We start from the raw sequence: 25,052 nt of genomic DNA, 5'->3' as shown, positions 1-25,052 counted from the left end.
CTTGTAGGGAAAAACTCAATGCATCATTTTTGATCAATTGTACTTTCAAGTCATTTTCTTATTTATGGGTGACTGAGAAGACACTTGAGCTAGCAAAATAATTCATGTTTGTTTGCACAGACAAAACCAAATTTAATAACGCAGCCTTTTTTAAAATAAATAAAGTCATGCATTACAAAAAGTGCATTTAAAGTCATCCTTTGTAGAAAATTCACAGCATGAACTCCAAAGGGCTCCTTTTCCTCCTCTCAAATGAAAACCTTCTCTAAGGTGCATGTGATACACTTCATACTCCACTACAAAAATAACCAGGACCTGAATTTCTGTTGCAAGTCAGGAAATTTCTCCTACTAACTCAGACTCATTAATGCCAAAACTTCCGTTCAGCTCCCGAGGCCCAGAACAAGGTCCTAGCAAAGCCACACACCAGTGTACAAGAAGATGACCATTGCACTGAATAAAAGTTTCCTCTGCCCATCCAAGGGGGTGTTTAACATACAGATTTATGGGGTCTTAAGAGCCAGAAGATGACAGATGGGAGTTACTGGGGAGAAATTTGGGTCTCAGATACTTCACGGCAAGAGAGGAATTTTCTCTGGGAACTTTGAGCCTCTTGTTTTAAGAGCACTGGAAATAATCTCTAGAGAGGAAAGCTAAAGGGCCTTTTTCACTGAGATTACCTTCCGATATTCCTTTCAAGGAACTTATATCCTCTAAGTACAGTATATTACAGTATCTGAATATTCATCTTGCAACAACAGCAATTACCCCAAGTCAGATTGGATTATCGCTTACCTGGTAAGAGCATGCTCTTTCCCCCATGCTGCTCTTCATCTCCCTTCTGCTGATCTTCTCCTGCTACTCTCCCTTCCCCAGCCAGCCAGCTCCTCTCTCATTTATCATCTTCCTCATTTGCCTCCTGATTGATCCCATCTGTGTCACTGTCTCCTTAATTCATCTTCATTTCCCACCTGCTTTAGCCTTGCTCCCTCCTTGGACACACTGTATTGCTACTCTGGGGCATGCCTTTTTTCCCTTCCCTTTTTTCTTTCCTAGAGGGAATGGCATTAACTTCCTCCTACACTGGTATTTTGATCCTTTCAGTTTTAGACCCCATTTTATCAGTAAACAGCAACAGGTGCTTAAGAACTATCCTTTTTCACCCACTGTTAATCTTTATTACCTGGCTTACTGTCACCTGACAATGAGAAATCTCAACACGCTGAGAAAACAAACCAGAGCTGTCACTACCCACTGCTCCTCCAACGGGAAGACTTTTGCCTTAGAGGTGCTAGGAGCAGCGTGGAGGATGCCAAGGACAACAGGGCATGAATATCGAGACCTAGAAGCAAGGAAGAAGGAAAAGAAATGGTGTCCTGTGGGAGAACGCTCCCTTCTCCCGCATCGTCCGGACGGGGAAGGATGATTTTGTGGCCGTGGTTCTCACGGGGACTTACATTATCGAAGTTCACTGCACAGCTCTTGCAGATTGTCTGAAACGATCAGAGGCAATTCACTTAATCTGTTATGCCTCTCAGTTTTCCATCTGCAAGAGGGAGATAATACATCTTTCCTCCAATCCCTTTGGGTTTTTTTCTGCTTAGATGGTAAATTCTTTAGAGCTGGGACTGTCTCATTGTGTCTTTAAACAAAGCCTTGAAGAATGGTTTTGGTTAGGGTCTTTCAAGTCAATGATAACCCCCCCAAACAACCCCACCCACAGAAAAATAAACTGGCACTTAACCAGGGTTCTGCCTGTTCTTCTCAAGAGTAAACAGCATTCAGATGCTTTTGTTTACCTTCCCCACAGTCTTAGAAATTGCTTTAAGAATTATTTTTGTGCTTTCTGATGACTTTAAATAAAAAACAAATTATGACAATGTTGAAAGCATATATATATATATGTAATTTTTTATATTTGATGTGTGTCCTGAATTTAATTTTGCCCCAAAGTGCTCTTAGGGGATTTGTGTAGTTATTTTAATAGTCCTAATTTTAAATCCATTTAAATGTATTTATGCACCTTTAGACCAAACTCATTCAGGCATTTATACCACAGTAATGAATTGTATGACAGCAATGTATACACAGAAAGAAATCCTTTCCTTTTGTAGAGCATATATTAGCACCGATTTATAAATTCAATAGTTAAGTTCATTGGCATGCATAGAGTCAAGGGACCTTTGTTAAACTAGGACATTTGATGATAACTATTTGAGGAGATGCACATTGAGAAAGTCTTTCCTATTTTAATGTCAGGAAATTAGAAATATTATAATGAATTCCAATTTTTCACATCTTTCATCAAAGTCTTTGAAAAAGGTCAGTATCTAAACTTGTTATTTTAAAATGCCTACTCCAATTTGCCTTACTGTGGTAATTACAAGGAAAGTTCCCATAGCGTAACACCAAAACAATCCTGAGGGACTCCTCTTATTCCTGATTGTCAACAAATTTCAGCATCTGAAGGAAAAAATGATGCATTTCACAGGCATAATGAGTATAATGGTCACAGTAAACATTATATAAAGTATTTACATTTCATGCTTTCTCTGAACTGGGAGCTCCCTGAGTCTGGGGTAGCCTGAATATGCTGAAATGATTTTTTTTTTTTTTTTACATTTTCAAACTATTCCTCTACCTTCTTTCTTAGACAGAACTATTTCAAAACTATTTGCTGAATTTGACCCACATTTCAAAAAGGTTACACTCCGCTGCCTCTGCTTTTCTTGCTGTGGTGACTCCCAGCTGCAAGAGCTCTCACTCAGATCCAAGCTTTTAATCTCTTTATTGCTTATTCAGATTCCGTCCCAGCCCCAAGAAATCGGGAGCTGTTTCCATCCCAGGGATGTTTGACAGCTATGAATAATACTGAGTTAATGCAGAATAATAATTGGCATCCCGTCTCCAGTATAGTGATTTTTCCAGCTTCGTGACACTCCAGCGGAGCTGCTGGTGCAGAGCATGCTTCCGCAGAGGTGATGCTAACTGGCGACAGCATCAGTGACCGCGGGTGAGGATGCTCCGGCACCGGCAGCGCTGCCTGCATTAACCAGGTAAAGCCAGAGGAAAGCAGTCCACAGTTATTTGGCTCAAATCACAGAGCTACTGCGGTTTAGGAGAATGAGCAGTGCCACTAACGTCTGCTCAGCCTGTCCTTGTTAAGGACCGACCGTGACCAGGGTGACAGGTCCGACCTGCTCCGCCTGGGGAGCGTCTCACTCCCCACTCAGAAGGAACTGTTCTGTACTTCCCACAAAGAAAATCCACCTCCAGATCTTTTTGAAGCATCTCTTTCCATGCTGCTACCAAAAGACTTCATGCCTGCTAGGGTCCTGTAGCAGCCCTGAGAGGTTAAGGGAGGGTTCCTTTGGAGTACCAAGAAATAACAGTCCCTGAAAAATAACTACCAGATATTCAATCTACATTTAAAAGTCGGGTTCAGTCTTCCCTTATTACATTTGCAAACCCCCTTGCTATCTAATTCAGATAAAGTAACAAAGCTGCACTTCCGATGATTGTAACTAAATGCAGTTAACCTTAAAAAGTCACTTTTACAAACAGAGCAGATTTATCTGGATTTAAATTTTAGTTCTTGTACAAAGACTTAAGAACAGGTTCCTCCCCATTATTCAATTTAACAATAATAATAAAAACCTCCATGACAACTATAACAAAAAGGCTCTGATAAAGCCTGAAACCTTTTTGATAATGAAACATACAATTTCCCTGTTTGAAGCATAACTCCCCAGAGAACATTTTAAAAAAGATATAGAAGAACTGTCGTTTTAAAACTGTTAATGTAAAGCACTGCGTACGAGAACAGCCCATGTAAAAAACAGACTTTCAGAAAAGCTAGAGAAAAAATAGTGGGTGGGAGAGACTAGACAACTTAAACGCAGTGTCTCATTAGGACAATTACAGGAGTCAATAAAAACTGGCAAAACTGAAAAAGATTCACTAGGCTGCTCGGTTCAATTTCCATTTAGTTCAGAGACACAGAGGTCAACTACAGCCAGTAGTCATCTCATTTGGTTCCTGCGGTGCAGATGACTTAGCCGTACTGGTAACTACCTTTTTTCTCCCGCCATCTAAGTACACCTTTTGCTGGATCGTGACAGCTACTCACCATCTCATTGCTTTTTTAAATAAGTCTATAATCACGTTATCTATAATGTACTTTGAACAACATTAATTAAGAGCAGATAAACTGTCATATAAGAAACAGTTACACGCATTAATTAAGGTTAGTCCTACTCTTACTCAATTCAAGTCTTAATGTTCCAAGTTTTCTCATCAATACCTTATCATCATAATGCCAGAGAGGAATTAATGCACTGAGAGGATGTCAGCTATTTGAAGAGGATCAAGCACTTGGGATGCCAAAATAACCAGCTGAAGCACTGGATTAGTGAACTAAATATGAGAGAAAAAGTCAAAAAGTGCAAAACCATCAACGTGATAGGTCCACATGGCTCCCCAGTTGAGGTCACGGATGAGTCTTCAGCGCAAGTGAATTATCCTTACGTGCTCTACTTCATACACCACGTGAGTACAATTTTTATACCATGTAAGAATTTAATCAAATTTCAACAGCTTTCTGTACTAGTGGGTATTTTTAAATTGGAGAGCATGAGACCTCTTCATTTTTAACGTGTCTACCTTCACTTGTCAAAGTGCTGAAATCTACTGAATGAAAATGTAAAAACTGCCTATAAACATACATTTTTTTTCAAGTTTATGTTCTTTCCAAAGTCTTGAGAAATGTCCTGAGCACCTTACAGCACATTTAGATCTTTGTAATTTTACTGCTGTTGCAATTGTATTTGCATGACTTTTTTATAATCTTAGCTCTTGTAGCCATGAGTTACTGTGAGAATCTACACTGTCATTGAAATAATTGTGTTAAAAATTCACAATGTTTTGAGTTTTGAACCTTTGGGGCAGGGTTATGTCTGCAATTTTTTTAAAAAAATGTGAAGTTTTAAGTATTTTTTCTGACTGGGTGGGGGCTTTTTTACAAAAAATGCCAGTCCCCAAAATCTGAAGAGTGTGTTCACATCTTAAATAAAGCATATGATCGCATTTCTCCTTTTATCTAGATAGCTCTATTTGTTGCTTTTTCCAGTGCAGCACTCCTGTCTCATCAGGACCTCATAGATGCTGTTGGTTAGACACATTACCAGCAAAGCTGTGATCACTACTCCCCAGAATAATGTTCTTGTCAACAAGGTGTGAATTTACAAGCTCATTTGGAGATACATAATGATAAAGTGCAAAGTGGGGGAAAAAAAATCAACTAATTAACCTGAAAAGTTCATTTTAACACAAAGGAAAAAAAATAATACTAGAACACATTTGCCTCCTCTTAGGATCCATCCTAGCAATACCCACAATCTACATTGGCCGGATTTTCACAGTGCTTAGTGCTCCACAATTCAAACTGATATCAGTGAGCTGGTCCTAACAGAGCTCCAGTAAGAACCACCTGCGTTTTTGAAGCGGCAAAACCAAGGTTTTACTTCTGACAATTCAGGGATAAGGCTTCTTACACAGAAGTTAAAGATATCATTGATTCCCTTTGTACTGCCAAGAAAAAGGCACTAATCCTTATGCAGGCTGGGGTTAAGACTCTCACAACTCTGTGTTCACCCATACCACCTTTGGTTCATGCCCAAAGCTACATTAGGTGTAAATATTAGCCAATGCAGAAACCAGATGTCACCACAACTCTTTCCATCTACCATTACATCGAAGCTGTTGACAATACCAGCACATCCATCTGACCAAAACCACTGACGGTCATACTACTTAATCGCCAAAATAATGTGCATCGTTCTCCTGACCAACTGGGATTCTCGAGCCAAGAAATGGTATGTTGAAAAGTCGGCAAACCTGACAGTCAGAGATTAATCCATGTTAAAAGTGGACAGGATTTTCTTTTGCATGAGAAGACATTTCACTTTATTAATCTGTTAGACTATTGGCAGGGTTTCTCTCTTTTCAAAGCTGTGCAAGAAAATGTTGTGCTGGTTATTTATGGGTAGATTTTGTGTTCAGCTCTGAAAGACAATGAGCAAAATCCTAAGGTAAGGGCAATCTCTGCAATTCTGCTGACAAATTCACTCCAGCCAAAAAAACAGCTCTTTAGGCACTGTCATTACAATAATTTCTGTATTTTTTAGTATTATACTGCAGTTAGAAGCCCCAGTTGAGGTCAAAACCTTGCTGGACAGCTTTCCAGACCCATGTACTTAGGATAGTCCTCATGGTGAAGGATTTATACACTAGACACAAATTCTGGTGAGTTACACCCTGATTTCTATGACGGGGTGTATTTTATAGGTCAAAAAAACCCAAATAATGTTTTCCAAATATTTTTCTTAGATCTGTGATGCCTGAAATTAAGATGAGCAGTATGCCTTTAAAAAAAAAGGTGAATGCTTTGTGGATTTTGCATATGCCAAAGGATTCAGGTTTAATAGTACATACTACACTTTGCCAACCGTTAAGGAAAACAGATTCCGGTTGTACCACATTTTGCCTAATTTATGTGAGCACTGGGAGGGAGGTAAGGGGTGAAAAAACAACCTGGAGAGCAAAAATTTTTTTTCTTCCTTTTTTTTTGCTGTTCTGACAGAAAACTTGCCAAGTTTGAGAGGCTCCAGAGAGCTCCTCCACACCTGAGCACAAGGAATAGACAGACCCTGCTCACCCCAGCCGTCAGTGCTATGGATCTGCCGCGCATCCCTCGGCTGCAGAAAGCGGCGGTGAGACCGGTCTGAGCGCCCACGGGGGATTCCCGGGCGATGGGGGAATTACTTGGCCAGTCCCTGGGAACGAGCAGGGTCCCTGGGGCTGCTGGGGGGCTCACTTGGAAAGCTCGCAGGACTGAGAGCAAGGAGCGTGCAGGAGTAGATAAAAATCACATCTCTGTCTTTCCTAGGCTTACACCAAGTACTCATCTGCTAGACTCGGGAGCCGGGTCACATATTACTTTGTGAAACCAGTATTATCTAATCTAGGCCCAGCAGATTTCATACAATGCAAGTGTTTACAAACTAAAGGAAGTCCTACAGAGCAGCTGTGTTTTTGCAGTTGATTCCCCCATCACACCCGGCCCAGCCGCCAGCAGCCCCTCGCAGCAGCCAAACAAGGAAAAGTTCAAGTCTGAGGGAGTTCTTTGTCCAAATTAGGAATAAAAATAAGTTTGATAAGGGGAGACATATGAGAGCAGTGACTTTGCTCCCACCTGCAGCTAGCTGCCCTGGCTGAGCTCACAGCCCCTCATCCCTAGCACAGCTCAAGGCCCATTAGGACCAATTCCCATCTGTCTGAGTGCTGTGTACCTTCAAGTCCATTTTCTCCCTGGTTTCTATTTTTAAAATTGCTGTAGCTTATAAGAGTATTTTGTTCTGTGCAGTGACAGGCTGTCATTTAGCCTGAACATGCCCCTTCCCTGCGATAACCATCCCAGGTAATTCACTAAGCACCTAGAGACTTTCCTGAAAGGCTCACTATAAGGCATGCTGTAGGTTCTCAATGCAGTCGGTAGGTCCCGTATCATCTACTGTCCCAGCGTCACCAGGGGAACACCATGGACCATGAGAAAGTGCTCCCAATACAGGAGCATCCCTACGTTGCCCACCGATCAACCAAAGTTAAGATGGATTTAGCCATCCCAAGGCAAACGAAGGAACTGACTGCAAACGTAGACCATGGGAAAAGGATCACGCAAAGAGCGTTGGTGCAGTAAGAAGGATGCCTGCAAACAAAGGGTCTGAGTAATTCGTCATAACTTTAATTTTCACCACTGAAACACTCTCCAAAAGACTACCACCAGTTAAAACCAAAATGTCTTATGAAGTTTTATACTAACAGTCAATATAATGATTTGGCTTTCAGGCATAGGCTGGGATAAAATGAAAATGGGAGGAACTGGAAATGTACTTTATTTACACTTACTGGCTTTGACAATCCCCAGCCTCTCAAAACCCCAGGGTGCATTTCCACCCTTCCCCGGGTAACGCCGCAGCAAACCAGCGCTATAGCCCAGACTCCATCTCGCCTCTTAGCAAACCACAGTACCACCGAGAAACATTCAGGGTACCAGGTATAATGCAAAGCACAAATCTGAGAGGTAAAGCAGCACAAACCTCAGTGCAATTTTATTTCATTAAATAACTGACATTTTTAATTTTTCTTCATGGAGCACATTAAAAAAAAAAATCTCAGTCAACAAATATGACAGAAAGATTCATGAACAGTACAAACACAGTTCAATTGAGAAAGATCATGTTTTCTCCTAGCTGTGTGTTTAAACTATACCTCATTATTTTTGTTGTTTTTAATGTGTGCCATATTTATTATAATTTAAGTGATAAGATTTAACATGCTCTACAAAAATCAGTAGGAAAGACAAAAAGAACAGTTTGCTAGTTTTGCTAGCTCAATGATACCTTTATAATGGCACAAGAAAAAACAACTTCATTTCATGAACCCAATAGCATCTTATCTAAAATTCACCCTGGAGATTAGGATCAACTGTCAGACCAATTTTCCAAACTGCTTAGGAGCTGAGTGAGGAACAGTGGAGGGAGGGAAGAGGGAGAAACACACACATTCTTTGCTAAAAAATTCAATTCGAAAAAGTAGCAAAAGGAAAAACAAAGCAATATGTATAAACAAACCATTGCATAAAAATGTGTACAATAATTTGCTGCATAGAGGTACCACAAATCAGCTAGTTCGCCCTGTGGCACAGTTAATATTTTTGATAAACTGTTACAACTTTTTTCATAGTTTAGAGCCATGAATGATACACCTCAGCTACCTGACTGCTGCAGCATTTGCTTGCTTGCTAACATGCAAACATGCCGTGTTACCCGTAAGAGGAGCCCCAAACCTGCTCCAAAGCCAGGCTGCAGTGCGATGGCTGACGGCCCTGCTCTAATTCTGCATGTGGCATTTTCACTGGGGCTGATAAGAGTTTTGAGCCAGGACCAACTGCTGAGTTATGATAATCAGGAGAGAGCCGTTACATATGTAAATATTAAGTGCAGGGTTACAGCACAGCATAGATGCATGCTCAGAAACAAATACAGGCTTTATTTCACACCTGTGCATTCATCATAAACATAGCCATATAATGCACATTTGAATAAGCAATTATTATTTCACTAACAGATGGATTTCTTAGAGAGAGCAGCAGAAGCTTTGCTTGTCTCAAGCAGGACATTTTCTAGAAGAGTTATCAGCCTCATTCCTCATGCTTTTGTGCTTAGAGGTATTTATTTTCTTCTGAAATGTAAGAAGATTCTTCCTGAGAAAATAAGCACAGGGTTTGGAGGCTTTTTTAATAACAATTTGATTCTCTAGCAAAATACATTTATCACAGGTGGAAAAGAATGTATTTGTGATTTCTTTCACTTCTTCAAGGATTTAATGCCCTTCACAGTTTACCAGATCACAAAAATATTCCTCAAGATGGAAAGCTGCCTTCCAATGGAGTTCCACACCATCCGCCTGGTCTCACACTGAGATGTGTTACAGATCTCAAAGTGTTACAGACTTACTTCTGCAGCAGTCCTGGACATCCTCCATGAAGCTTGAAGAAGTCAAGTCAGTTATCCCTTTCCCCATATCCAGTTTAGCCAACAAACTGAAAACAACCTGTAGCCCCCTAACGGCTGGTGCCATCATGGTTGCTGCAGGCAGATGGAAAATTAATTTTTTTGTGTCAACGTCCAGAATCCCATACAGTACACAAATCACTTTACCTAGGACACTAACATGCTACTACAGGAAATGGTTTCAAGCACTGGAACAGGCAAGGAGCTCCCAGTTGCCGGAGACTTGCTGGGGAATCCAGACATCAAAATAGCCTTTCCTAATTTTGAAAATCCTTCACTGTAGTAGTGGTATACGCACCTTAAAAAGATAATTCCTTTACATGGCTAATACTAGGAGATTTTCTGTACTGCTGTTGGATAGAAAAACTACAAAACCACAAAAAATCATTTAATTAATTTTTATTGTCAATATCATTTCTGTGCATTGAAGTACTACTGCAAAATTACCTTCTTTAAAAATCACTAAAGCATCTCTATTAGTGCTGGATTTTATTTCTATAAACGTAACAACTTCCAGCCAAATTTGAGTTGACAGCTTCCCTTTAACTTTTGATTTATTCCTGCCATTTTTTTATTAAATGGGATTTGGCCTTGATCCTACCTATTAGGACTCCATCTTGATGGGATCAGCACGGGAAACAACTCTGGGCACTTAGTCTTGTTTCTATAGCTGCAAGGCACTAGCACAATTAAAACTGGTGGTGATGCTGTCTAGGCTCTTATGAGCTGTCATGAAATTCAAGACAACAGGATAATTTATTAGCTTTCAGCCATCCATTAGGTTAACCTGTACCTTATTGTTTCATATTCACCTCTTCATCATGCATTGCCCTGAGAAATAACCATACACTAAGGGCATCTCGGCATACCTGCTGCCCCAAAGATCACAGACCTGGGGAATGTACCCGTTTCCAAAGGGAATAAATACATAGAGAAGAAAGCCACAGCCTCAGCTGGTGTAAGCTGCCAGAGCTCCACTTATATCCATCAGCAGGGAACTTGACCCCAACCATACAGAATCACTTTTCTAAATTGAATAAACCCAGCCATCAGCCCTCGTTAACCAGCAATAGGTGGGTGGTCCTCTGGGAAGCCATGGCCCCAACGTGTCCTCATGTGAGGGCAGGCAGGGCGGGAAGGGTTCTCACCATGGGTAGGGATAGAGAATGCAAGAGAAACAGCAAGTGGAAAAGACACGACAGGGAAGGTAACATTAATAATACCCCTGAGAGGCCTTTATCAACTCCATTTTATACGCAATAGGAAGGACAGGAAGGTGAGAAGGCAGCACAGGTTGTTCTGGCTGCACCAGCCGAGATGGAAGTTCTGAACTTTGAAGTTCTATGGGGAGAGCAGCAGCAAGCATTGGACACAGCCAGAATACATGTTTACAGCACAAAAGAGGTGCTTATGGACCTGAGTGTCAAAAAAAATTCAAATGCTGAAGGCTGGGGACTGGGGAATCAATGGAGAATGTAACACAGTGAATACTAAACTCTGTGTTGTCCTTGAGATACACAAGGTGCAGGCTGATATGTGGGATTCGATCAAGTTGCCTTTGATTTTTTTTTTTTTATTTATTTATTTTTTAACATGGAAATCAAGTACCGAGATACATGGGACACACTGTCAAAACTCAAGATGAGCATCAGAGATCTATCAAACATCTACAGCCAGTTGAGCTCATCCTGGAAAAAAGATAATCTTTGTTTCACTTTTAATTAGAGACTATATGCTCATATCTATTTTCAGAGTTTAAAGCAAGTATGTTACATGGAGTCTTGTATTACTGGGATTAAACATTAGTGGTCTCTGATATCATGACTGAAAGAAAAAATGTTGATTAAGCTTACCAAGTTGTGTTTATCAAACAGAGGTACTTAGAAAGCAGCAAATGCATGGGTCTCCCAGGACGAAGGGCCATATTCACAGTGAAAAGGGAATTTGCCATCAAACTTGTAGTTGGTCTAGTCAAGCTTTCTTTGGCATCAAAACTTTTAATACTAACTGGTCTGTGTTTACCTCAAGATGTCTAAACATAAATTTGTGTTCAAAAAAAGTACAGATTTATCACAAAAATTGTTTATAAGTTTATTTCAAAAGTAAATTTGTTTCAATCTTAGCAGTGTTTTGATAGCCCAGCAAGCAGTGGTGGCTGCTCCGGTGTGCTCAAACTGGGCTCCCAGTGTGCCCCCCATGAAGTCTGTGCGGTTTCCTCACGATCACATCAGCTGTGGCGCAACCAGCACCTCTGCCTCTCACAATTTGCATTTTATCTGTGATCTTGTATTAAGGAGCTAATTTGTTGTTGCTGCTGGAAATAGAAGGCCGCTGAAGCTTTTAAGGCCGAAATCCTCCACTCTCATAGAAGAAAATTGCCTGCTGTCCTGTTCTTCTTGGTATATTGAACATGCCAATAGCTGGGGCCGACAATCCTGCAAAGACGTAAATTCTTCCTGTGTCGCCAAGCGCTGCAATACATTTACAAAGCAATTGCACTCAGTTTGTACTGTGTGCAAAAATACCATGCATATAATTATGAGGCTGAATTTAATGACATTGAAACAAATCTCCATTCTGATGAATGCATAATTACTGTTATTAAAATATTTATGAAATAATAAATTTATTAGAAAATCTTCTGCATATGGGCTTGCAGAATGCTTTACCGTACACAAATTCTAAAATGGCAGCAGAGAAAACAAACTTGCAAGGCACCGAACTTGAGCATTTCCACCTGAGACAATGTAGGCACAAAGGTCTCCTGAGATCCTGAACCCTCTGTCCCCTCCATCAAAATACTGAATAGAGAGATTTGGGATTTTATTATTTTCTTCATTTGGAAAATTTTCAGTTCTTTAAACAAGGGCTATTGTGGAAGCAAACTTCTCATGGGGTTTTTGTTTGGTTGGTTTTTAACACAGGTAGCCTAGACTGGAAATGCATCACTGGGATGAGACAGAATTTAAAATAACCACTAGTACCCGTCCAGACCACTGGAAATTTAGGCTGACATCTCGAGCCTGAATCAGAGAGATGGAGTTTCACAAGTCTCAGCTGAGTGAATGTTAATCTTGTGGATAAATCTCTCCCACTAAAGCATTCAAAACCTCTACTTTTTGTACCTAACTTCCAGCATAGAAGGGAGAGCAAAAGTCTTGCTTTAGGAAGATTGCTATTGCATCTTGTGTTGCACTTAAGCCTCATAGCCTGCTGTGAAAGTACAGTCAAAACAAAACCAGGAAAATTTCCAGCAAAGAGGATAAAAGCTGACTATTAAGAGGGAAAAAATAGTCTTTCACGGAGGTTGTAGAATATTCTTCAGAAAAGTTTATAAAAGAACTTAGCCAAGCATCTGCTCGGACCCGCCTGGCTATACGGGTCCCATCTCAGACCAGCAACTCGGCGCGAGTACGGAGGACCGCCGCTGAAGGAGTCGGCAGCAGGAGCCACATCGATAACCTCTGCTCCCAGAAAACTGGAGGGGAGCACCTGAGGGGCCAGAGCGGGAGGTCAAGGGGAGGGTACCAGGGCAAAGGGATGCTTGAAACTGCCCAAGCGAATTAGCAAGATCCTCACCCAGCTTGCTGCCTTCCCACCGACATCAGCCAGTGCTGGAGCATCCAAAGAAAATGCTGGAAAATTGTGCTAAGACAAGTGTGTGTTTCTGTCCTCTACACTCTTTGGATTTATGGTCCTATTGATGTATGGGCACTCTTCTAAGAAAAGTTAGGATTAGTGCCTTTTCGTAGGATAGTAATAAATGGCTGCTACAAAAGTCACATGCAGGGATCTATATTCACTTTTACACCATCATTTCTATAACTGAAATTTGGTCTATGAACAAAAAGGGTGACTTTTCCAGCTAACCCTGGAAATTCCCCATAACCACGCTACAATCAACTTTCTCACGTTTCCAGTGATAAGGGGTGACCTTTAAAAAGGCGGCACAGGGCTTGGCTCGCCCTTCAGCTCCCATTAAGGCTGCAGCACTGACAGTGGCGATGCTCGCTCCTTCCACGGGGGTCGTATCGCTGAACCCCACCGGCTGCGGGCACCCCGAGCAGCGCTGGGCTGTTTGCTACATCCTGCTATCAGCCACAGAAACGTGAAATTTCTTATGCAGAAAGTGGAGATACGGGTTTGTATCAACCCACCTGAGGAGAACCTCGATCAGAGTCATTTTTCAGGACAACTATAGCTTAAGGTTTTGGCTTTGTCAGCAGTTGTTATACCTGCAAGTGAAAAGCCAAAACCAGCTGTAAAACTGTAAGAGCAAGATCTAAAGGCATATCTACAGCAGGCGAGGGAGCACAGGGACCACACTAAAGGCAGGTCCAGATTATCTGGCTTTTGAACTGGGAGCAGTAAAGCAGCTCCAGCAAGGCACAGCCCTTGGGCTAAGGCGAGCGGCCCCGTGCCAGTTACCCTCCGTGTGACACGCTGACGTGGCTGTGTCCTCCCCGGGACTCCTGTGTCACTGCCTGGCACTGATCTGGGCCGTGCAGATACCGGACTCGACCTTGGCCGCTTCCTCTACCAGGGCAATGCGCTGCACGGTGACCACTCAGCTCCTCCACCCCGACCTTGACTCTCCCTTTGATCCCTCAGAGCAGCTCTAGGCAGAGGCAGAGGTGGCAGGCACATGGCCAGTAGCCTGCCACTAAGCGAATGGCCACCACAGCCCTGTTGTCCATCCTCTTTGCCCATGCTGGGGTCCCAAAAGCCACTGAGCTGCTGCCAGGAGAAGACCTGAGGCTCCTGCTGCTGGGAGGAGAGGGAGGGAGAGCTGGTCCCGCAGAGCATCCTCCTTCCAGCACCCTCTCACCCTGCACCAGCCGCACACCAACCCCTCCACCGTCTTCCCCCTGTTTTCCATCACGGTTTCTGCCTGTCCTCCCTTCACTTGCTTCCCGGTTAGGAACACCCAAGCCTGAACACAACCCATTGACTGTACTGCTGAACGCCTCTGAGGTGGATCTGTATTACTAAAACACGTCTTTTCTCTATTAATCACACATCATTGATTCTTCTGAGTCCTAACATCATAATAATGCGAGACAGACAGAATCGAAAAGCCAAACAAGCGGGTGACATGACTGTCGGCACACTGACAGCAGTGGCAGTCAACGAAAGCGGAGGCGTGCTCCATCCCATCCTCGCCCACCATGTCCTGGCACTGGTGCCTGCTCTCCCATTCCCAGCCTTAGCCCTGAGCAAAATGTTAGAAGACAGGCCACTTACGTTTACAGCATAAATATCTACAAAAAAAAAAAAGTATTTTTATATATATGCAAGTATGTGTGTATGTATATATATAAAACACCTACATACACAAACATATTCATAGACATTAAGCAGAACCATCATCAGAATGAAATCTTGCAGCCCTAGACTGCTCTTAAATGTCCCCTCCACCCCCACAGGTCAGGCAATCCTTTTAACAAAAACAGAGCTATTTGATGTGCCCTACATGTGAAAAGATTTTATCTGTGCCACGCCAGGCAGCGCACGGCATTCAGAAGGGAAGGTCTCCCCAGCCTGCCTTCTCTTCCCATTTAAATCAGAGGCCAGGGAGTCTGAGTGCTTCTCATGATCTCTACTCAAGGAGAAAGGCGATCTCTAGTTAGGAGCACTTCACAGGCGTTTGGGCGTGCTTGCCAAGTTCATTTAAAAGTACTTGGAAGTGAGGCATTGGCCTGCATTACCCCATCAGCCAAGGAATAAGAGGATATATACTTTGCAACACACTCCCATTCGTACGGCATGCTAATGCCTCTCCCGAACATCCCAAATGACACAGCAAAAGCATCACTCCTCATAATGCAGACTAAATTAGAAGGAAGTTGGGCAACACTGCTGGAGTTACGGTTTCTTTGGAAATGTAACAGCACTTGTCAAATTTTCTCAAAAGGAGGTGCTGGCCCCCCGGAGAAGGAGCGAGGCCCCGATGTGAAGGTCTCAGCAGCCGCCCCGCTGTAGGCATTGTCGGGGTGCACCGCCCTGCACCCTGCCATAGGGTCCGTGTGTGCACGGCGCCGGCGAAGGGCTTCGTAACGAACTACAGAACGCGAGAGCCTGGACACCCCACCGCAGTACCTGCTCCGTCACACTCAGCAGCCCCCAAGTTGCAAAAAACCCTCCCCCGTGCCTTGCCAACCTCTGCTGTGCTGTCCATGCAGGGGTAGCACGATGACATGGGGACACAGAAATTAAAGAGCTTTTAGACCACTCCTACGTATTAACTGCTGTCATTTGAAGTCTCTCTTCCTGATGTAGTACGGTTGCATGGAAGAACTACACTAGCTCTGCAGGTATGAGAGTTACTCGGCCAGGTAAAATGCGTGGTGACTGTGCACGAGTGACCGGTGGCCTGGGGCAGGGCAGGGCTACCATATTTTAGTGGCCCATAACAGGACCATGCTTTATTCTCAGCTAAATTGGTGATGATTCAGAATACCTCTACTGCCTTCAGCAGAAGGGCTTTATAGGACCTTGTGAATCATCAGTAATGAGGAAGGCTTTAGAAATACTTGTTTTTCTTCAGATTTCTCTCTGCCTGGATACCCACTCCACCACACTAATGACCTGACTATATTGGATTCCATGCTCTCCAAACAGCCTTAATTACATGCTTCGTATCTTCCAATATTATGATAAAATTCATCATAGTCCCATGTCTGGGACAGTCAGCATTGTCACTCATTGAGATTAATTTGAATATCACCATAAATAGAAATAACAACAGCTGATATTACGATGCAGAGTATTGTGCTGGATGCCTCCAAGCAAAACTCATTTAATAGAATAAAATACAGAATATAGAACATGTAGTTTTACAGTATTAGTGTTATAAGATTCAAAACCAGATCAATATTTCTTTCATAGAAATTAATGCCTTGAAATGAACCGTCCATTTGTCACTCCAAAGAGGTCACCTTATTTCATTTCAAAGAATAAATTGGGAATGGCACAAATGTACTTGCTGAATAATGCTTTCACCCTAGAAGCTGACATGTTCCAGCATCCCCCTGTGCTGCCCCCGACACCAGCCCCAATTATCTGCTAATCCTTTGCTCACGTAAGCACCATCATCCCTCTCTGTCTCTCTCCATGGGAGAGCATCCCTCTCCTGGCAGAGCCAGTCTTCTTCCACATGACTCTTTGCAGTCCCTTCTACCTAATGTCTCCAGAGAGACACTCGAAAATAGATTAAGAGCCAAGATTATTGCTAATAATGAGTTTTGCCTTGTCAAGAAAATAAATTTTACCTCCAAATCACTGGTTTCCAGAAAAATATATTCATAGCACCTCCAACCTCCCATTAGTAACTCCTCATGGAAACGTGAATTCCTGAAGCAGGGATTTTCCTTTACTTTGATTTATACAGGCAAAATAAGATTCCACATGTACTAAATGTAGCCCAATATTTCAACAACAATACAGTAGAACGGCATGGCTCAGCTTGTTGACACGTGTTAGGTGCATCAGTAACAACAAGGACAAGTATTTGGAGACTGATGAAAATGAAAGCTTGCTGAGAAACGCAAAAGCCATTTTTTGAAAAGAGGCAAAGAATTAAAGTTTACTGTTTCCTATTTTCAGCTTGTTGTTGAATTCTCTATATGAGTCTAACTGAAAAATGTATAGCTCTCCTGAAATATCTTTTATAAAATGAATCATTACCCCACTTCCTAAAACCGATATTGTCTTATTAAAAGTTAGAAGAGGAAAATGCAATAAACTGGTAATGAGTTCAAAATATATTAGCATCTAGAGAAAAATATTGCTAAAGTGTGTTAGTTTTCTTCCCAAATACCAGCAATAACCCAGGAGTCCCCCCGTGGCAGGTACACTGCAGTCAATTAAATTGGCATTTTACTACCATTTCATTAAGTCAAGTTCAGCAGGAGGGGGCTCACCATGAGTCTTTGGCTTTGCACCCAGAACCTACACAAATGGAAACCTTTGGGCCTATATCCCATATTGCTGCAAACGAGAGGGAGAAAGGGAGGAACAATCAGTTTGCAAATGCTTTTGCTGCAGAGTGAAGGAGTTTATAGAATCCGATCAGATGAGCAGCATAAAATTAATTAAAAACCAAACACTTAAGAAGAATCTCTTGAAATCATGGGATCACACGTTCTGTAAAGGGATTCTCATGCAGCCCTTATCCTTCTTCCCCGTGACCGTGCTGCCAATCCAGCAGGAACAGGCACCGATGACTGCTGAGAGCCAAATTGAATTCCCCCAAGTCAGAAGCTGAGACAGAACCACAATCTCCACCGCCACCGGTCGCAGCACCTCGAGCGCTGCAGCTCAGCCAGCCACAGCCTGTTGATGCAGGCGGCTACCACCGCTTTGGCAAAGAGGATCTCCGCGCTCGGAGAGCCCTGGAAAACGCACGCCCTTTTCTAAGAAAAAGAAACATCCGACTCAGAGCTGCACTTCGAAGCTGTATTCCCTTCTGAATAATCGCATTTCTACTGGCTTCATTGTGTCTAGAGCAGAAGGCAGGATCACAACTTTCAATCTGTCTCATTTCATACGAAGGTGCCTGCAGATGGAAATAGAGCCAAAAGCCCCCAAGGGATATAAGGGAAGTTTCAATTTACACTCCCAATCTCATTGTACTCCTTTATCCCACGCTGGTTTCTAAAAAGTTCCCTGAAGGGGCTTGGTAACGCACCCCTGTGGGCCACGAGAACCATCACTGATAAAAGCAAAAAGGTATTTAGACAAGAAAAAACGATTGTTGATTGACTATTTAAAATTACATCCACTGAGGACAGACACCTGAAGCGGTAATTAGTTCATTATTAAAGCTTGTAATGAGAAGTCTGTAGTTCTAAAGGAGTCCAAAAATTAGTTTTCCAGCAGAAAAAAAAAGAAATCAGTGTGCTGATATTCCCCATATTGCGTGGTTCTACTCCCAGAAAATATGGAACAGATGAAACATTTGGCAATTTTTTCAGCAGTTATTGAATTTCATGGAGTTAAATTTGTAAGGAAAGCTATGACACTGTGAAGTAACAATATTTTTTACAATGCAAAACTAGCAGCCTATAAACATATTGCCTTGAACTCCCTGATGCGTTTGGAAACAGCTTTCCAAATTGTTTCTGTTTTAATTTTAGAACAGATATTTAATTTACAATCGGCATACTATTTATTGGCATGCTGTAACAGAATTGTATTTTGAAAAAGTCACTGTATTTGACATACTTGAATATTTATGCATTTATATCTCCACGGTCCACCACACATTATATTATCCCTTCTGTTGCATTAATCCGAGGCCCTGCAGCAAAGACACAGGCCCTCGGTGCCGGGCAGCACACCTGCTCCACGCAGCCCTGCTCCCAAAATTCAGGGCTTAACCATCCCTCCTCGTCCAGGACAGGGATGGGGCACAACCCCTGGAGAACAGGAGGTCTTGTCTACAGAGGGACGTAGTCAGAAGGGGCTATCTCACGCGAACTCCTGCCAGGAGCTCATCCCTGCTTCTCAGGAGGATGAAGTTAAATACCAGAGAGCTGCAAAAAATGAAGCAGCCAGCCAGAGGCACCCCCCAGCTCGACCCCTTGCCAAACTGGAGAGAGCTCGTCTGCGTTGTCTTCAAAAGGGAGTCAAACCTCCAGCCGTGCTGCAGTACGTCTCAGGCGTGGGGTCCGACTTGCTCCTCAAGATGGGACCTCGGTGCGCCGCCGGGATGCTCTTCAACATTTTAAATGAAGTAACTCACGGAAGATCCCACACAAAGTTCATGGCAATGACAGATACTGAACTGGGGTGTAAAGCCTCCTCCTTCCTCTGAACCCTGCGCTGGTGCAGGGCCACTGCATCTCTCGTTAGTTGTAATTTTGGAAGAGAAATCCTCACGTACTTGGCCTTAGGAGACATACTGCCCTCATTGGCAATGCCTGTGCCCACCTCCAATGCACCGACTCATCCTGCGTGACTCGGAGAGCCGCGACCCGCGCTGACTACGCCCGAGTCTCAGCAGCCCCGACAGCTTCGCTCCATCCGCGTGAGCACGTCAAAGGCAGGCAGAGTCGGGGCGACGGCTTCCCTTCCCTCGGGCAGCAGCTGGGACTCGGTGCCGTCCCCACGGCTCCAGGGAAAGTCCCCCCGCCCCGACTAGTCCCATCATCTTTTATCAAAGGTGCGATTCAGGGATAAGTGGGGAGGCAGATATAGAGGCAGGGGGAGGGACTTTTGCTTTCATCACATGGGAAAAAGCCCAAGTCTAATGCAGATACTTCACATCATTTTTTTTCAAAAGCAAAGCCTCCACTAAACTTCAAACAGTGATTACATGGATTAATTCAAACCGGAGGACCTCAGTACCGTTCTCCCCTGCTGACCCACCTGTTGGCATTAGCTGAAGATGCTCCCAACCCTCTGTGCTACGTTGGGAACAGGCAGGTGAGCTGCATGGAGAGCTATCGTAACTTCACGTGCAGAGAGGGAGATGAACAGCCTAAATCTTACCCATCCTGGAGAGAAAGCCCCTTAAGCATCAGTAGCTGGCTGAGGAAACCCCACTGTGCTCTGCATGGGTTATGTATATATATATATATTTATTTTTTCTCCCTACATTACGGTAGAGTACAAATACTTCTCTTCCAAGATACTGTCAGAGAAATGTAAACACTAGTAAGATTTCTTTGCAGAGGCCTCCACAGATGGAAAGAGTTTTCATCTACGAGATGTTAGGGAAAAGCCAGCTTGGGCATGAAAATAAGTGTTCCAGAGCCATTCACCCACCCTTCACCACTGCCATGGTCAGTAAAACCTTGAGTGACCCATGAGAAGCAAGCTGGCTGCAACAGCCCATGCTTTTGAGAAAGTATTTAGGTTAACAAGTTTTTTATGGTTGGGGAGTTGGTTGGGTTTTTTTCTTTCCAGTAACTTACAGCTTCTCACCCACCTCCACGCAACAGTACTTAGTTACTTAATAGGTCCAGTTCTCCTCCTCTCTCTTAAAAGAGTTCTTTCTTTCTTATTTCTCTCTGGCTAGGACATGTTCTGAACTGTGTTTTGAGGGCGGAGAGGACAATAAGGAACAGTTTTGTTGCATGAAAAATCCGCTTAAAGAAGGCAGAACTGAGCTGTAAAATACATATTCAGTAAAATCTCTCTCAGTATGTACCAGTTCCTGCTTTCTGGATGATTTGGTTAAAAAGCAATTTTGAACAGATGCTTAGTCACAACACATTAAAATGTTTAGATTTATATAAATCTCTCCAAACACAGAAACTGTCCAAATGTCTGATTTTCTGCAAACTCCATTACATAACATATCATCAAAGATTTTGCAGGTATTGTGGCATTACACAAAAGGCTCCTGGTGCCCAGGATTTCCTTCTGAGTGAGATCTCAGTTGAGAGTGCCCAGGATTTGCTCTTGAATGAGATTCAGTATAAAACAGCTGGCTCATCTCAATCTACTGGCTGGTGGAAGTCTACAGCAGATCAGCGTCTGCTGAACCGGTACTTCAGCAGAACTTCAGCACCGCTCGCATCCCTCCAAGCTTCTCAGCTCCAGCTCAAGCAGAACATGAGATCATCTGTTTTGCAGCCCAGGAAGGGGTGTTTGTAATGCAAGAAGTCTCGAACAGAAATAAGTACAGCGTACCTAGCGATGCCAAGCTTGCTCGCGCACACGAGCAGGGCTGCTTTCTCGGCAGTAGCATTGCAATACAAAGACCCGCACGTTAAAGCCGCACAAATTGTTAGAGATTCAGTACACCGCTGAATCCAGAAGCAATACAAGTCGCATTTTAATTTGCCAAGAGGGGGAGGCAAGCAAGGAAAACAAAACCAGATCCTTAATGTTCTGCCAGGAAAACGGACAGGACCGAGTCTGGCTGGGCAGCGCAAAGGGCAGCCATGGGAGAAGGTGCATCGCTCCGTTCGTCTTGCATGTGACGGCCGTACCTGGCACCAACAGCCAGATGGGAATAAGGAGTAACGATGACTGCTGACAGCAGAGAGTGGATTTGCCGTGAAAACCTCACAAGTTTCCAGCTGGGAAAAGCGGGGGATCTCTCCGCCCGCTGCACAAAAATAAAAATAAACCCCACCACCACCTTCCGCATGCGAAGGCGTAGGATAGGAAGCGAGAAACTCCGCTGCTCACGATGCATCTGGTGGCGGTTGTGTCACTGTCACTGCACCCGCGATCGCTGCCGAGGAGCACCCGGGGCTCGCTGCCGGGTCCCGCTGGCTTCACCCAGCGCCCCGGGGGCGGGGGGGGACACCCCCCAGCCAGGAGCCCCCGGCCCGCCCCCCCCCGGCTGAACCAAACCCCGGCTCAGCCCCGCACAGATGCCGTCTCCCGGACTTGGGGTGCCGGAGAAGGAAGGGCAGGAGGATGCAGCCGAGGAGATGGAGGGGGGGGGACGACGACGGGGGACAAGTGTCCGTGCCCCGACAGCCAGCCCCGGCGCCCGGAGGGGCACGATCGCAGCGAGACCCGGGGGGGGGGGGGCGGCAGAGAAACGGGCAGGCGCTGCAGAGCATCTCCCCCGCACACGCACACACACACGCACACACACACACGGTGCTTTAATCCCCCGGCTCCGCTCATCTTCCCTCGGCGCTTCCCGGAGCGGAGCGGCGCTCCCGGGCTGCGGCCGGAGCCCGGCCAGCCGCCCCCGGCCCCCGGGACGGCTGCGCTGCCCGGCCCCTCCGCCGCCCCCCCTCCGAGCGGGGGTCTGGGCTCGGCTCCGTACCCCCCCCCCCCCCGCCTCGGGAGAGCGGGGGGAGCCCCGGCCCGAGCCAGCCCCGGGAAGCGGTGGGGTGCCCGGAGTTGCCCAGCGCGGCCCCGGCTCCGTCAAGTGCCGCCGGGGAGAGCCCCCCCGCCCCGAGCCCCCGACCCCCCCCGACCCCCGGGACATCCTGCCCTCGCACAGCGCGGAGATTTCATGCGAGAAGCCCGTCCCGGCCGTGCCCCCGCTGCCTTGCGCCCGCGTCTCTGCCGAGCCATATTTCTCTCTAAGGCAAACCCATCTCAATCGTCGCCTTTCCTCCTTTTTTTTTTTTTTAATTTTTTTTTTTTCCTCCCCCTCCTCCTTTCCCTTCACGGATTGCTTCTTGCAAATGGGGCGACAAATCCAGAAAGTGCCACGCACCGGGGGAGGATGCTGAAGCAGGGAGGGTGGCTGGGAGGGCAACAAGATGCTCCGGCGGGGAGCCAAACGAAGAGCCTGAAGGGGCACGAACGGAGTCCGGAGCGGCGGGCGGCCGCGGACGCCTCCACCGCCCGTCCCCGGCGGGCAGAGCCCCGCGGAACGGCCCGGCCCGGCCGGGAAGGAGCTCCGCGACCCGCCCGGCGCGGCGCAGCCCTACCTGGAAGAGCCGGAGGATGTTGGCCACCATAATGGACACCGAACTTCCCGACGCCCCGATCACTCCAACTACTTTTTCCGGCTTGACGAAGACGGGCGGCTCCCCGTTGGTACACCTCACGTCGGAGGTGTCCTTCTGGATGAGAGCCTGGACGAAGGTGAGGGACTGCTCCAGCGCGTAGGTGTCTCGGGAGCAGGTGTCCAGGATGCGAGCGCCCAGCGTGACATTGGGCAGCAGGTCCGGGTCGCTGTTGATCTGGTCCAGGGCGTAGAGCATCGCCTCCAGCCTGTGGATGCCGTTCTCCTTCTTGATGTCCCCGCAGGGCACGCCCGGGGGGCCCTTGGCGTGGACGGGGAAGAGGCCGCCCAGGGTGATGTCCCCCTCCAGCCGGATGGAGTGGGGCGCGTACATCTCCTGCCCCTGGGCCGCCTCGGAGAGCAGGAACTCCAGCAGGCAGCAGGGCAACTTCATCAGAGTCAGGAGCCGCAGGAGCCTGCCCAGGCGGACCATGGTGCCGGTACCGGTGCCGCCGCCGCCGGGGCGATGCCCCGGGCGATGCCCCACGCTCCCGCCCGCGCTCCCCTGCGCCTTCATGCAGCCCGGAGGGGCCGGGGGCGGCGGGCCGGGCCGGGCCGGGGAGGCGGCGGCGGAGGCGGCGGGGGGGTTCGGCCGCTCCCGCCCGCCCTGGCCGCGGCTGCCTCCGCCGCGCTCCGCGGCAGCACGGCACTGGGGAGCCGCGCCGCGCCGCTACCGCTTTAAATGGTGGCCGGTCCTCTCCGCCTCCCGCCCCCTCCTCCGCCCCGCCCGCCGCTGCGCAGGATGCGGCCGCGCCGCCCGAGCCCGGCCCGGGGATGGGGATGGGGATGGGGATGGGGATGGGGATGGGGATGGGGATGGGGATGGGGATGGGGATGGAGCCGGACGGCGGCCCCGGGCCCGGCGAGTTATGGGGGTCAGGAGGGGGGGCTACAGGTGGCGCGGAGGCTGGCCGGACCCCGACGGCGCCGGAGAAGGAAGGGGAGAGCCCGGGCAGCCCCGCTCTCCGGGGCCGGAGCGGGAGGGCAGCGGCCGGGAGCCGGCGCCGGGCGCGGCGGGGGATGCGCGGCTGCCCGCGGCTGGGAAGCACCCGCGAAAGGAGCCTCCGGGGAGGAGCTGGGGGGGGGGGACACGGCCGCTCAGCCCCACTGGAGCATCCTCCTCCTCCTTCCCCCCTCCTCCTCCTCCTCCTCCTCCTCCCGGCGGGGAAGCCTCGGGCAGCGGGCGCCCCTAGCTAGCAGGGACCGGCAGTGCCGCGGCGGGGAGCGGGGCGAGCTGGGGATCCCGGCGGGGTCCGGCGGGCGAGGAGAGCCAGCGCGCCGAAGCCTGCCGCCGAGGTGCAGGAGCATGCTAGCAAGCCTATTGCATCCAAACCAGCCATCCGGTTTGACATAAAAAAAAAGAGATCCTCCTCCCCGCTAAGGTGGATACCAATGGAGCCGGTGAGGAGGAGGAGGAGTTTGGATGTAACCCCATACTCCCAAAACCGAAGTAAGGCAGCCGATCTCGTTCTATTTCAAGATCTCCACACCCATTTTTCTTCGGCACACCCCGATCTCGAGGATGATGGAACATCCTGGGTTTGTTCCCTTCATCCCCAAACTGTAACGGCCAAAGAGACACCCACCTGTTGCCATTCCCTGCTGACCAGCAAGTCCACGCCCTGTCACATTCCCGGTTCAAGAGTAATGCAAAATACATCTCTGACACCTGGTTCCCGCCAGACCAAGCGCATTTTTTGGAGACAACCTTTAATTCCTCCTTCATAAATACCAGATCAAGTATAGCCACGGTTCATCATTTGGCCCCTAGCACCCACCAGACCAGCCACGCTCGATGCGCAGTAGCTCAGCCTGCCTAGTCCAGCTACAACTCTGAAGTGTTACTCACCAAAAGACAGCTACAGTGATTGCTTAATTGCCAACACATTATATTTCAGTGAAGTCAGAGTAACACAACTGTTACTGTTGTAACAGTAAAAAATACCAGTAAAAACTGATGGTTTTGATCTGTTTCGGCATGGCCAAAT

General features: G+C 46.4%; 1 protein-coding gene across 7 annotated transcripts in view; it reads right to left on the bottom strand.

Annotated features, from left to right (window-relative positions):
- The window catches only part of GRM7 (glutamate metabotropic receptor 7), a 309,745-nt gene extending 285,954 nt beyond the window's left edge, over positions 1–23,791 (bottom strand). For 4 of the 7 annotated variants that reach the window (XM_029996036.1, XM_029996037.1, XM_029996039.1 and 1 more), the window contains exon 1: positions 22,988–23,790. In XM_029996036.1, coding sequence (XP_029851896.1) covers positions 22,988–23,581 — 594 coding nt within the window. In that variant the 5' untranslated portion in view covers positions 23,582–23,790. Of the gene's footprint in view, positions 1–22,987 lie in introns of all 7 variants that reach the window. The other 3 variants (XM_029996035.2, XM_029996040.1, XM_029996038.1) reach the window with 2 other exon arrangements.
- Positions 23,792–25,052: the final 1,261 nt, after the last annotated feature.

This window comes from Aquila chrysaetos, chromosome 20 (genome assembly GCF_900496995.4).
Source record: "Aquila chrysaetos chrysaetos chromosome 20, bAquChr1.4, whole genome shotgun sequence".
NCBI lineage: Eukaryota > Metazoa > Chordata > Aves > Accipitriformes > Accipitridae > Aquila > Aquila chrysaetos.
This window is presented reverse-complemented; position numbering and strand designations above follow the sequence as displayed.